Raw genomic sequence first — 14,992 nt, 5'->3', positions numbered from 1 at the left:
TAATTGAGAGCAAATGATTGCATGTCGTGCCATTTAATCATGTCATTTTTCAATCGCTATTTTTTGCACTTCGCTGCATGCTTATAGAATATTTAGCTTCAATATAGATTAAGTCCCAGGGTTTGCAACTGAGTCGAGCTCCTATCTTGGCTCACGTTGTCTTTGAAGTTTGGGATCAGTTAAAATATGCAGATGTCATTTGCCCATATTTTCTTTAAAATATGCATGTCATCATTCATACCTTACTTGAGGTATTTTAATTTTTTTGTTGTTTTGAAGAATTACTCCTTTACAATTCCAGGATGGAAATTCTTATTTTCAACATTTATATACTAGGTATAGTGAAGGTAAGCACATAATTGGCTCAAGAATGGAGCTGTCAGTTCCAAAAGATCTGCTGACCCCTTGCTGGAAACTTCGATAGTCATTTGCCTGATGAGTGTTTCTTACTTTTGTTCAATCTCTTCTTCATTTTTTATATAATTTACAGTTTCTCAGAAAATAGATTATCTCCCACTGTCTGCTAGAATCTGAGGCCCTTGAGAGCGCAAAGTTTTGTCTGTTTTGTTCACTTGATTTGTCTCTAACACTCAGAACAGTGCCCACTATAATAGGTGTTCAATAAATATTTGTTCAATGAATGAATTAGTATTTTTTTCCATCTCTGCTATCATAACCACCCAGGGCTTAAGAATTGCATAGATAACTAATTCCTAACATATTTGCAGACTAGGAATGGGTATAAGATAGCCTCCTGAAAGGGGTACAGAAGAAGTTGTTGGCTCTCTTATCAACAATAATGTTATGGCTGTGGCCACTTCTAGTTAGAAGTCAGGGGCACAGATAGTCTGAAATGTAGAAATCTTATAAGCTTCTTCAGCTCTCTTATGAAAGGCAGTGTAACGTGGTGTTTTTGTGAATTACCTCTCGCTTCAGGTGGCATGGGTTAAAATCCTACCTTTGCTGTTTATTGGCTGTGTTATCTCTGGTCAATTACTTAACTTCTCTGTGTCTCTATTTCCTCATTTGTAAAATAAGTAGATGACAATAATGCATATCTCATACTCCTTAATTAAATGAATTAATACATATAAATACCTAAAAATGCATCGTGCAAAGAAATATACACAAAGAAATGTTTGTTAGTATAAGAACTAAGAAAATACTAAGAATAGTGCTCTAGCAATTAATACGACTCGATTGTTGGTTATTATTTTGCATTCAAGTAAATCTTGATTAAATATTTGAAGAGAACATAACATTGTTTTTAGTTTGTATTGGTTCAGATATATATAGTCAACTGAGAATGATCTTTGGTAAAGTACACAAAGTAGATGGGATGTGTCAGTTCTCATTTTGGTACTGACACCAACGACACAATAAATTCCTGCAGTAATTAGACTTAACTAACATCCTTCAACTTCCACATTTTCTTCAACTCTTTTTCCAGAACCGTGCTTGTCTATGTATAGTTCTCTGTTTACGTTCTACGATATTTGTGGAAGTAGGACAGCTATATTAGAAAAGGCACTGCATTATTTTTATCATATAGAAGAATGTCTTATCTGTTGACTGAGATTTACAGATTTGCAGTTATGCCTCTATCCCAGGAAATTTTATAGCCATTAATTTAAAAAAATAAATAAAAGCTCTAAGTTTGCATTTGTATGTGTAAGTAATCTGTGTATCGACCCGTGCTTGCAGAACCATGATGACTGGATGAAATTAGTAATATCATAGGGTCTGTTGTCATGATACACCCTAAAGAAATCGTAAATTCCCTGATTATATCATCCGTTATGTGGTTGATAATATATACCTGGCCTTATCAAGAGATTTAAAAAAAACTAACATCTTTATTGAGATGTAATTCACATACTATAAAATCTAACGCCAGGGGGCCGGCCCGGTGGGACAGTGGTTAAGTTCACACGTTCTGCTTCGGCGGCCCCGGGTTCGCCGGTTCCGATTCCAGGTGAGGACATGGCATCACTTGGCAAGCCATGCTGTGGTAGGCGTCCTGCATATAAAGTAGAGGAAGATGGGCACGGATGTTAGCTCAGGGCCAGTCTTCCTCAACAAAAAGTGGAGGATTGGCAGCAGATTAGATGAGGGATAATCTTCCTGGAAAAAAAAAATCTAATGCCAGAATGTTTTTACCACCTCTAAAAGAAAATCTTTACCCATTAGCAGTCACTCCCTACTTCCCCCTGGCAACCACTAATATGCTTTCTGTTTCTATGCATTTGCCTATTCTGGACATTTCATATAAATGGAATCATCCAATGTGTGACCTTTTGTGTCTGGCTTCTTTCATTTAGCATAATGTTTTCAAGGTTCATCCATGTTGTGGTATGTATCAGCACTTCATTCCTTTTTATTACCAAATAATATTCCATTATGTGGATGTACTGCATTTTTTATCCATTTGTCCACTGGTGGATGTTTGGGTTGTTTCCACTTTTTGGCTATTATGAATAATGAGGTTCTGAATATTTGTCTACAGGTTTTTGTGGGGTCATATGTTTTCAATTTTCTTGGGCATATACCTAGGAGAGAAATTGCTGGATCATATGGTCATTCTACGTTTAACTTTTTGAGGAAGTGTCATACTGTTTTCCAAAGTGAGTACACCATTTTGCAATCCCACCAGCAATGTATGAGGGTTCCAGTTTCCCTACGTCCTCACCAATGTTGTTATTTCTGCCTTTTTTTATTTTAGCCATCCTAGTAGGGGTGAAGTGTTATCTAATTGTGGTTTAGATTCGCATTCCCCTGATGGATAATCATGGTGAACATCTTTTCATGTGTTTATTGGCCATTTGTATGTCTTCTTTGGAGACATGTCTATTCGAATACTGTGCCCATTTTTAAAATAAAGTTACTTATCTTTGTATTGTTGGATTTTAAGAGTTCTTTATATAATCTGGAACAAGTCCTTTATCAGATATATGATTTTCAGATATTTCTTCCCATTCTGTGGTTTGTCTTTTTGCTTTTTTTATGGTGTCATTTGAAGAACAAAAGTTTTTAATTTTGATTAAGTTGTCCAAAAGTTGCTTGTACTTTTGGTGTCATACTTAAGAAACCATTGCCTAAGAAGTCAAAAATCACTTCTACTTTTGGTATCATACCTAAAAACCCATTACCTAATCCCGAGTCATGAATGTTACTCCTGTGTTATCTCCTAAAATTTTTTAGTCGTAGCTCTTACATTTAGGTCCATGATGCATTTTGAGTTAGTTTTGTACATGGCGTGAGGTGGGAGTCCAGTTCATTCTTTCACATGCAGGTATCCGGTTGTCCCAGCACCATTTGTTGAAAAGACTATTTTTTCCCAACTTACTTATACCAAGAGCTTTTTAATTCCATTTGTTTTGATTGATAAGCATTCAGTACTTAATCATTAATACCCCATGCTAAATCATAAAATAAGCCTTTTTATGACATAAGTTCGCTTTGATTTTATAAACATTATCTTGTCTTAATTATTATGGCATCAGAACGGTAAGTTGTATTTTATTTCTATACCTGAACTTGTTATTATATGATGTCCCCTTCTCAGAGAAGCTTTATGCACAATCCAGTCGAAAGTAACTTTCCTACCACTTTCTATCATATCAACCTTTTTTATTTTATAGCTCTTATCACTATCTAATATTTTCTAGTATATTTATTTATGTTTTATTTCCAGCCTCTCACCCCCTCCCCCCCACAAATTTGAATGTAAGTTCCATGAAAGCAGAAATCTTGTTCTCACTGTTGTATCCCCACCTCTGGGAACAGCGCCTGGCACGTAAGAGGCACTCAATAAGTACTTGTGGATGGATGGATGGATAATTGAATTATGATTATTATCATATTCCACTTAAACTTCCATCCTGTTTTAAAATGTTACAAAAGTTGTGGTTTCTTGACCTTTTCTTATGTGAATCCCCCGACCGTAATGCCTGCCCTCCTTTCCTTCCACTTTTTTGATCTTCAGCAGCCGTCACAGCCTAGTTCTAGTCTCATGAATCTTAATCTATCTACTCCAGCTTGTAATGGTCTTTCTCATCCCCCAAGTCAGTGACCATAATTTAGCATGTGTATCAATTTCTCCTTACATTTGGATCATAGCCTCACTATTCACAAGGTACATTCACCTCTGTTACCTCATTTAAAACCTACAACAACCTGATGGGTTAGGTCTTATTGAAAACTTTTGCCTTTCCTTGATTTCTCTCACTTTGAGGAGACAGAGTCTTCTCTTTACAGCTAGATTACAAGCGCTTAAGAATAGGTATCACATTTTATTAGGTGCCTCTTATCCACAATGATAATCCTAAAAACATTATCTTGTCTGTAATGAAAAGCATGGTGTTTGGTACGTAATTGACATCTAATAAATATTTATTGCTACAAAAAATATCATTCATGTGATCTTTGCCAACCTTGCCACAAAATAATTATCCCAAACTAAACAATCAAAAGCATCTTCTGGGGCTGGCCTGGTGGTATAGTAGTTACATTCGCATGTTCCACTCCAGTGGCCCAGGGTTTGCAGGTTTGGATCCCAGGCGCAGACCTACTGCTACTCATCAAGCCACACTGTGGCAGCATCTGATATAAAATAGAGGAAGATTGGCAACAGATGTTAGCTCAGAGCCAATCTTCCTCACACACATACACAAAAGCATCTTCTGAAGAATCATAGAGATACCAGTGTAGTCTCTCATTTTTCCCATGTGCTGTATGTTCTTATTAGACCATGGCTGTAGAGAGTAATATTACCTACATCCGATACCTTGCACCTTCTAAATAATTGTCATGGGTTTGTTTTACTATGTAAGCTTTCTGAGAGCAAAGCTTCTATTTAATTTAGCACAATGCCTTTTGTGTTGAAGTCATTAATAACTAAATGACTTAGTTGATAAAAACAACAAAAGGGGTAAAATCCCCAAATATGGTATTCAAACAACCTAATATATCAGCATTCTTAATAATTATATTGAAAATTCTGGAAATCATCAAGCAAATACTGATACTATAAAGATATCATTGGTCAAAAAGATCTATTCATTGATTGATTTCTTTTCTTCAGTCATTTGATAACAATTAAAAAATAATTGATCACCAGTGGATATAGTCCCTAGGCTCTTGGCTGTGAGTGTGACTTTAGAATCAGAACTTGTAACTTCTATTTTATACTTCTAAAAAGAAATCTATTCAACTAGATTAATTCTCTTATCCGAAAAACTGAGTTTCTCTGTTTCCTGTAGACCAGTGCTCTGAAACTTTAGCATGCATTATGGTCAACTGTAAGTCTTGTAAAATCATGGCTCGTTGGGACCCACCTCAGAATTGCTGGTTTCAGAAGATGTGGAGTGGCACCAGAGAATTTGCATTTCCAACAACTTCTTAGGTTATGCTAATGCTGCTTGGCCCAAGGAACACACTCTGAGAACATTTGCTGTAGAAAATCTGGTCACAGGTAGCAGACTAAGAGAAGACAATTGCCCACCTCAGGAAATTAGAATGGTAAAATGCAGAAACTGTAAAACAAGAGAAAAATACGTGAAGAAGTGTCAGAAATCCTTGGGATAAGAAGATGGGGGCTATCCACTTGACACTATTTAAACCAGAGAAACGCATGTGTCTTTTTCCCTTTTCCCCTCCCTCTCTGTATGTTTCCTCACTCCAACTGGATTGAAGGCAGGTATATGAGATATGCAGATCGAACCTTCTTTTTTGTGCTCGCCACACAGAAGGCATATCCAATAGATATCGTTAAAAAATTGATCAATCTAGAAGATAAAGTCATGTTTGACTTTATAAATGGAATTTTTTCATAAATAGTGTTTTATTTGACAGATCACCTAAAGTCCCACCACTTTGTTCATATTGACCTACCCGATGATGTTACATTAGCCTGCTGAATAAAATTATATAAGAAATATGGAGACAAATGGCTTTGGAGTTTCTCAGCTAGATTTAATTGTTTCTCTCTGTTTTTAACATATACTTGGTTTGGATATTTGTTAAATACTGTTTTCATCCTCATCTCTCTTTTCTCTATTTGGTTCTTATATTACCTATTGTGCATTTTGGTTCTTGGTCTAATTGTAGTTCTTTTATTGTAAGCTTATTTGTATCCTTTTGAGATAGTAGATGACACTACTGTTTAATATCAAGAATATGGGTAAACAAGTAGATATAATCATTCTATGTAACATGTGTGCATATATACATATATTTAATATATAATGAAGAATAAAATATGAATATTGGAAATCTTACCTTCAATGGTGTTAAACTGAAGCCAATGTTAAGAATGATGTTATCACACATTTGGTTCAATAATATGAGTGGTTTAAACAATCAAAGAAGTCGACAGAGGAAGTCAGGAAAGAAGAAAGAAAAAACTCCAAATAAGCCAGAAACACTCCTTACATCACCATTGGTGAACTGAAAGTCAGATTGACAGTTTATAAGTGTAAAACAAAAACCTTCCGCCTGTTAACAACTCTCTTGAAATGTGCCCAAAAAGATGTGTTTAGAGGGTTGGAGATCTGATCATTGTAAAGGAAAAAAAGACTTAGAAATCTTGAGTTTTACTTTTCTACACTTCTCAATTTTTAGCAAATCTGTCTTTTTAGTAATATGAGGAAATTGAGTAGAAATGTAAAATAAGTAAGTAAAATAGGTCATTAGAAATTTAAAAGTAGCACACCAAACTGTATCCCAACACTTGGATTCTGAAGTGCTGCTAAGACAATGAGCTCCATATTAACAGAGGGAGCGCTGTAGGAAGAAATCACCTAAAGATCACCAAATACTAAAGATAACTAAGTACAAAAACATCTGGAATCTTTTTCTTAAACATATTGATAATTAGTTGTTTTTCTGTCTTTTTAAATTTCCTTTCCCTCTTCTTGTCTTTAAACTTTTCTGGGAAGGCAGTATGACTACCATTGGGCACCAACGTGATCTCATTAGATATCAAGGAAAATGCTTCAAACCTGGCAATATTAAAAAGCATTCCAAATTTGTCTTGTTTTTAATATTTTAAATATATATATATATTTATTGAGGTAACATTGGTTTAAAACATTATATAAGTTTCAGGTGTACATCATTATAGTTCAGTTCTGTATGGACTGCATCATGTTTACACCAAAAGTCTAGTTTCCATCCATCACCATACGAATGTCCCCCTTTACCTCTTTTGCCCTCCCTCCACCCTCCTTCCTCTCTACCCACCGAGCTTTTCTATGTATCTGTGTTTGTTGTTGTTGTTTTCTATCTTTCACATGTGAGTGAAATCATATGGTATTTGTCTTTCTTTGTCTGACATGTCATTTAGCATAATACCCTCAAGGTCCATCTATGTTGTGGCAAATGGCAAGATTTCATCTTTTTTTTATGGCTGAAGAGTATTCCATTGTGTGTATATATATATATATGTATATATATATACCTCCATTTGTCCCTTGATGGGCACTTAGGTTGTCTTGGCTGTTGTGAATAGTGCTGCAATGAACATAGGGGTGCATATATCATTTTGAATTAGTGTTTTTATATCCTTTGGATAAACATCTAGAAGTGGAATAGCTGGATCATGTGGTAGTTCTATTCTTAGGTTTTGAGGAATCTCCATACTGTTTTCCATATGGCTGCACCAATTTATATGCTCAGCAGTGTATGAGGGCTCTCTTTCCTCCACATCCTCTCCAACACTTGTTATTTCTTATTTTTTTTAATAGCCATTCTGATGGGAGTGAGCTGAGATCTCTTTGTGGTCTTGATTTGCATTTCCCTAATAATTAGTGATATTGAACATCTTTTCATGTGCCTGTTGGCCATCATTTTATCTTCTTTGGAAAAATGTCTCTTCAAATTCTTTGCCCATTTGTAATCCAGTTGTTTGTTATTTTGTTGTTGAGTTGTATGAGTTCTTTATGTATTTTGGTTATTAACCCCTTATTGAATATGTGAACGTCTTCTCCCAATTGGTAGCTTGTCTTTTTGTTTTGTTGATGTTGTCCTTTGCTGTGCAAAAGCTGTTTAGTTTGATGTCGTCCCTTTGTTTATTTTTGCTTTTGTTTTTCTTGCCTGAGGAGACGTATCCAAAAAGATATTGCTAAGACCAATGTCAAAGAGTGTATTGCCTGTCTTTTCTTCTAGGAGTGTTATGGTTTTAGGTCTTACACCAAAGTCTTTAATTCATTTTGAGTTAATTTCAACAAAGGAGGCAAGAACATACAATGGAGAAAAGAAAGTCTCTTCAATAAATGATGTTTGGAAAACCGGACAACCACATGTAAAAGCATGAAAGTAGATGCCTCTCCTACACCAAACTTTTCCGCTCCTTTCTTCCTTTGTCTAGCTGCTTCAGTCTCTCTTCTCTCCAGCACACGAGGCACTCCCTCTGCCCCAGGCTGCTTGCTTATGGACCTTCTATACTTATAACCACAACCACTGAACTTGGACCATTTGGCTCACATAGTTTCCCTGAAGATTTCACTGACTCCTCCAATAGCAACTTCCATAAACTTCTGTTAGCATGTCCCTCTGTGCATTATTCTTGACATCATACTTATTTGTATAGTCCACCTCTAGTAGAGTCTCAGCTCCTTGAGAAAAGGAACAGTTTCTTGCTCCTTTTTGAAGCCTCCATGCCTGAAACAGTGCCTAGCAGGTGGAAGGTGCAATATACATTTGAGGAGGTTTAGAAGCAGGAATGAGTTGTCCTTATTTCTCTGCCTTACTTAGATTGCTTAACTTGGGTTTCTGTTTAAAAGTACTTTTCTCTGAAAATGTAAGCCAAAAATAGTCATGATAATCATTTGTTCCTATGTAGTTATATTTAACATTTATTTCTCAATGCATAGTTTATCATGGAAATAATGTAAACTACTGATTCTAAGAACATTGCCAGCAAATGCATTGATTTTATTTAGCATGTGTTTGCAATCAGAAATAAATATGTATATTTTAATGGTTGTCATGGAAACCCATTTATGTAGAAGAGTGTTATTTTATCAATTATATCTCCTAGATATAAAAAAAGTACTGAAAAATATGTTGGACATGTAAAAATCCAAACTTTCCCCTCCTTTTTTAAAGCAGTGTTATTTCCCCAGTGTGCATATAAGATAAATTATTAATCCAGAATGTAGACTAAGTTCTTTGGATATTTAAAGTAAAAAGAAAAATTGCAGAATTATGAAGAACTAAAAATCAGATATTGAGTGTCAACAGTTTTTAAAAATAGCTTTCACAATTTTCAAACCACCTAGACTAACTCACGTCAAGATATGTGATGGGGATCGTCTAGATACTTAACTACTGGATGCAGTCTAGGTATTTACAAAGTTATAGCCAATGACCTTTACAAAAATTTCCCCTTGCAACCTCACATGCCCTGTTTCAGAACCTTGAAAACGCCTGTGAGGTGAATGAAGCCCATTTGGGATACTTTGTAAGCTTTACCTAATGTGGCTGTGCTAACTCCAGGCGTACCTTTAATGCCATCCATGGCAAGTTTTCATTTGGCTGAGAAACACTGGGACTTTTTGTTGGCTTGAGGAACCAAGTTATTATTCTAGTTAACTTCAAGGAGAGTTTTGCAAGATCCAGTTTTATGGCATGGAAACATCTCTTTTGATTTTTCTGGGCCTTTACTTTTAACAAATTAACAACAAAACAAAAACAAAAACCCTCAGTATTCATATTCATAGAACTCATTTGAACTAGTTTCAGTTGGTTATATTGTTATCTTGAAGTGTTTAATATTGGGCCAACATTGGCAGGTATTAAGTGGGCTTGATAGTTTGACTTGTCCAACAGATGTTCTAGAGCGAGAGAAAATGGAAGGGGGTGTGTGTATGTGCGTGAGTGTGTGTTTGTGTGTGTGTCAGAGAGAGAGAGAGAGAGAGGCAGACAGAGAATGCATGTGGGGGTGGGGCAGTTAGCAGGACTGGAGAAAGAGATGGAAACAATGCCTGCGGCTTTAGTAGCCCCTCAGGTTTTATTTTTGAATGTTTAGAGGTTTCTCCTCATTCAGCCTTGCACTAAGGAATCGTATCAGTAAAGAAATTTGTCAGATCTTGTGGCTATGCCAGTTGTTATATAGGAAAATAGTAAGGAACCCTAGGAAAATAAATAAGGATTAGTTCAGGAAACATAGCGAAAAATGCTGCAGTGGTATAAATTGAATAATAAAATTCCTAGTCATATTTTGCCATAAATAGAGGTTTGGGAATTTGTCATTCACTTTATTTAAAATTCAGAAATATTAAAGGTGCAGGGTTCTCTCATTACAGAAATAATAGAATTCCAGCTATTACAGAGTTAGGGTCATTTAAATGGCTCTGGCATGTATTATATCAGTAAGTGGAACATCTGTATGAAATGTCCACCTGCTGGTCTACTACCCCTCCACGCACATTTCAATGAACCACACTTAATCATTTTAAGACTTCTTCTAATGAAGCTTTATCTAGATTAACATTTTAAGCACAAATACTTTTAGGCATTAAAACTCCCGTACTAAATGAAATTGCATTGTCTTGTTTACCCTTGTTGATTAATAGGCAATCTGTTAACTGTTAGAATAGTCCAATTGTGGCAGTAGAAGGAGATTAGTAATTCAGTGATGTTTGTGGATATAATCATCATTTCTCCTGAAGGCTGTGAATTAGAATATCACTTACACACTATCCGTAGGCAAGGAAAAGATATAATATTTTTAGACATGTGTACCCACTATTTTGCTTGAATTGTTCAGCTTAGGGTCACTGCAGCAAAACAAATGCTTCTGGGGGCATAATGCTATTTTGATGCATCCATATCCTTCTTAAATAGTGTGAATGTCTATTAAAGGAAACACAACCAACAAATAGCAGAGTAATAATCCAGTATCCTAATTTCTGTTTTCAGAACATTATTGCTTTGTTAATCAAGCTTCTAAAGAGAAATGTTGCTTCTCGTTTTTTTCTAAAGGATAGATGTTATATATCAAACTTCTTTGCAATCTTATTTAACTTATTCCCAGGCAGCAGAAAACTAAACTTTTGGCTCCAAAGAATCTGGAAGTAAATTTGGAAAAATTCCATTTCCTTTTGGAGGACTTTTCTATCTTTTGTGTTTCTTGGGATCTTGAATCAAAGTATGTCAACGTGTTTGGCCTTCACATGACCTAAATGATTTATTCATTAAGTTACAAATTGTTAAGCACCGAGGTGTCAATGTGGGACCCAATGTTTTAAATGGAGAAATCAGTGCAAAAGGGAAGAAGGATAGGATGCAGCTACATTCTTTGGCGATAGTTGGGTATCTATATGAGGCCTCCAATCTAAAGGCGACTCTAGAACCCTTCTTGTCTGATTTTTCATAGCTGAGCATATCGCTACAGTTTGAAATTATGGTGGAAGAGGGAGTTTCATGTTTTAGGGAACTCTGACTGAGAAACACTCATGAGTTGGTTCTCTCTGTGTTGCAGTCCCTCTGTTGTGAAATCAAGCAGCGACGTCGCGGAGTGGCCTCCATCCTGCGATTATGCCAGCATCTTCTGGATGACCGGGAGACCTGCAATCTGAACGCAGACCACCAGCCCATGCAGCTGATCATTGTAAATCTTGAAAGAAGGTGGGAAGCCATCGTCATGCAAGCCGTCCAGTGGCAAACAAGGCTACAAAAGAAGATGGGAAAGGAGTCTGTGAGTGTTTTTCTTTTTTAAAACATAATAGTCTCTCATTTTTGTCAGAAAAAATATGTTCATCTTACAAGTGGGGTTGCTAACTAAAGGGATGGAGCTTTCTCCAACCACTAAATAAAACTCCATTTGTCATAACATGGAGATTTATTTGCCTACTAATAAGATGCATTTTAGTGTATCTCATTATCTTTTTAAAAAATCACAGGGAGATTTTCTTAAATTTACCAAATTAAGCCATTAATTCTTTCAGTCATTCCTTCACCAATGATATTCATTAATCATACAATAGCCCGTGAAGATTTTGCTAAAAGGTCGCTTACCACTCTCAGAGCATATGGAGGAATGTGTATGCTCTGCAGATAAGGCAATGAAATAAAATGTACTGTTTACCTTCTTGTTCAATATGAGTTAACACTGTCTATTTGTACAATAATCTCCATTGTTCCTGCTTGGAGCTTCTTCTGATAGAGTTGTTTTGCTGATAACTATTGAGTTTCCTCTTGGAGTTTAAGTGCAATGTTCAAGGTAGGGCTCTAGATCCCTTGTAAGGATTTTCCAAATTGATTGTAAATTCAAGCTGTTGCTAAGATGAAGGAAATATATGTGACTAGAGTTGTTTTATTAAAATATAGAATATGCATTTGTTTAGAAAACCTTGATATCCTTAAGGAAAAGGATTTATTGATAAAAAGATTGCATTCCCCAAATGACCTTGAAGACAATGGCTATTAGTTGAAGGCTTAATTCTCATGCTTAACTTACATAAATGAAATACAAACATATGTATATACATTCATAGAGTGGAAAGTTTTTCTTCTATGTTTATATTATCAGTTATATGTCATCAGAAAATTCAGGATTCAAAATGGAAAAATCAAATTTAACAATCTTGCAACTGAAAAACAGACTTCTCCTGTGAATTCCAGTTTTAACAAAGCCTTAATATTTGCTATCTGATGTGTTTGGCATTGGGGACTGCGAGCAGAAGGGACAATGAATCAATAAGCCTTCTCGCTCTTTTTGCATCTGTAGCTATGTTGAGTCTGGGGAGTGATTTTTATCCTCAGCAGTTCCGTTTAATTGTTTTGAGCTGAAGTTGTTAAATTTCTTAAGACTTCCAAATTATTACGAGTAATCAGAGTCTATATAATTGGATGTCTTTTCTTGAAATAACCTGTTTGTTGTGAAGCTGTTTAGCTAGAGAGATTTTTTGTTCGTCTTTTTTTTTGACTGTTTGGAAGGGCAGAGGAGGTTATAGTTTATTCCTATTTTGAAGCCTCGAAGCATGGTAGTGGCCATAATAAAACTTACACATAAACCAACTGCATCTGGAGAAGCTCTGACGTTTTGGAAGTGTTCAATCTGCTTTGGAGGAGACAAAAAGAGTTTCCTTGGGGATTTATTTGAAATCATATGATCAGGGATGCTGGACTAGATCTCTGCAGACTAAATGTAGACATTTTTATCCTACTTCTGGGGTAAAGGTAAGCCTTAGCTTTGAAGCCTTGACTGCTTCTTAGAGGCTCAAGCTACTATACAGAGGTAGATAAAAATTGCAGATGAAGAAAAGTCTCTCCCCTTTGGCTGCCGAAGGTATAGCTTGTTTGGAATGATGAAGGTAGCAGATAAGGTCCTCTGTGCTAAACAAGGATAAAAATCACTGTTGAGAAAGGGATAGAAGAGTAGAGAGTGGCACTAATCAAATAATAGAGAAAAAAAGACACATGATCTACAGAATAAGAAGAGAGAGTTTTAGCGGACTTCTTTTTCAGAAAAAAGAATGCATGCACTGCATGTCAGAAGACAGTGGAGAAACGTCTTTAAAGTGTTGGAAGAAAATAACCTAACCCAGAATTCTATTCGCAGAGAAAATATTATTCAAAAAGGCAAACAAAAATAGTTTTTAGACATAAAAGCTGAAAAAAATCATCACCAGCAGAACGACGCCATAAGAAATGTTAAGCAAAATCCTTCAGGCAAAAGGAAAATGATATCAGATGGAAACCTGAATCTGCACAAAGAAACGAAAAGCACTGGAAATAGTTACTATGTGGGTTAATATAAAATATTTTTTGTATTATTTAAAACTGTTTAAACGATGACAGATTGTTTAAAGCAAGATAATAACAATGTATTGTGGAATTTATAACACAATGACAACATTATCACAAAGGCCAGGAAATGGAACTATACTGTTGTATGGTTCTTATGCTATATGTGGTGGTATAGTATCACTTAAAGATAGACTATGATAGGATAAAATGTATCCTATAACTCTTTCAAAACAAAAGAAGCTATAACTAATAGGCCAACAACGGAAAAGAAATGAAATTATTTAAAACAACCACACACAATGGAGGAAAAAAATGAGAATAAAGTACAGATGTAACAAACAGAAAACAAACAAGATAGAAGATTAAACAAGATGCATCAATAATTTTGTTAAATGTAAATGGACTAAAAACCCCAATTAAAAGGCAGTAGTTGTCAGATTGGATAAAAAAGCAAGATTGAACTATACGTTACCTATAATAAACTCACTTTAAGTATAAAGACAAAATAAGTTAAAAGTAAAAGGATGGAAAAATGTATATGAAGCTAATACAATCAAGAGAGTTGAGTTAATATTAATATTAAACAAATTCTATTTCAGAGCAAAGAATATTATAAGACATAAAGAAGGACATTTCTTAATGATAAAGATGACAATTAAACCAGAGGACACACTGTTACTAAATGTTTATGCTCTAATAATAGAACTTACAAATACATGAATAAAAAACTGATACAACTGCAAGAAGATAAGAATTCACAATTTTGGGCAGAGGTTCCAATACGTTTTCTCAAAAATTGATAGTACGAGTATGCAGAAAATCAGTAAAGTGTAAAAGACATGAATCAGACCATAAACCCACTTGACCTAACTGACATTTAAAACACTCCATCCAACAGCAGAAGAATATACATTCTTTTCAAGTGCAGAACATCTATCAAAATTGACTCTTTCCTGAGCCTCCGAACAAGTCTCAAATTTAAAAGGATTCATATCACACAAAGTATTTTCTCTGACGACAGTGGAATTAGTTTAGAAATAAATAATAGAAATATATTCAGAAAATCCTCAAATATATGGAAGATAAATAGCATGCTTATATCCAACTCATGGGGCAAAGAATAAATGAAAAAAAGAAATTAGAAGGTATTTTGAACTGAATATAAACAGAAAAAAATAAAATTTGTGCCACCAAAATGATTTCAGCTATCACCTTATAAAATAAGAAAAAAAAAGGC

General features: G+C 35.2%; 1 protein-coding gene across 7 annotated transcripts in view; it reads left to right on the top strand.

The window, feature by feature from the left end:
- The window catches only part of AKAP6 (A-kinase anchoring protein 6), a 512,511-nt gene that overhangs the window by 452,863 nt on the left and 44,656 nt on the right, over positions 1 to 14,992 (top strand). For all 7 annotated transcript variants that reach the window (XM_046655043.1, XM_046655046.1, XM_046655040.1 and 4 more), the window contains one exon: positions 11,486 to 11,701. In XM_046655043.1, coding sequence (XP_046510999.1) covers positions 11,486 to 11,701 — 216 coding nt within the window. The remainder of the gene's footprint in view (positions 1 to 11,485; positions 11,702 to 14,992) is intronic.

This window comes from Equus quagga, chromosome 2 (genome assembly GCF_021613505.1).
Source record: "Equus quagga isolate Etosha38 chromosome 2, UCLA_HA_Equagga_1.0, whole genome shotgun sequence".
Taxonomy (NCBI): domain Eukaryota; kingdom Metazoa; phylum Chordata; class Mammalia; order Perissodactyla; family Equidae; genus Equus; species Equus quagga.
The sequence above is the reverse complement of the archived record's forward strand: the minus strand, read 5'-3'. Positions and strand labels throughout refer to the sequence as shown.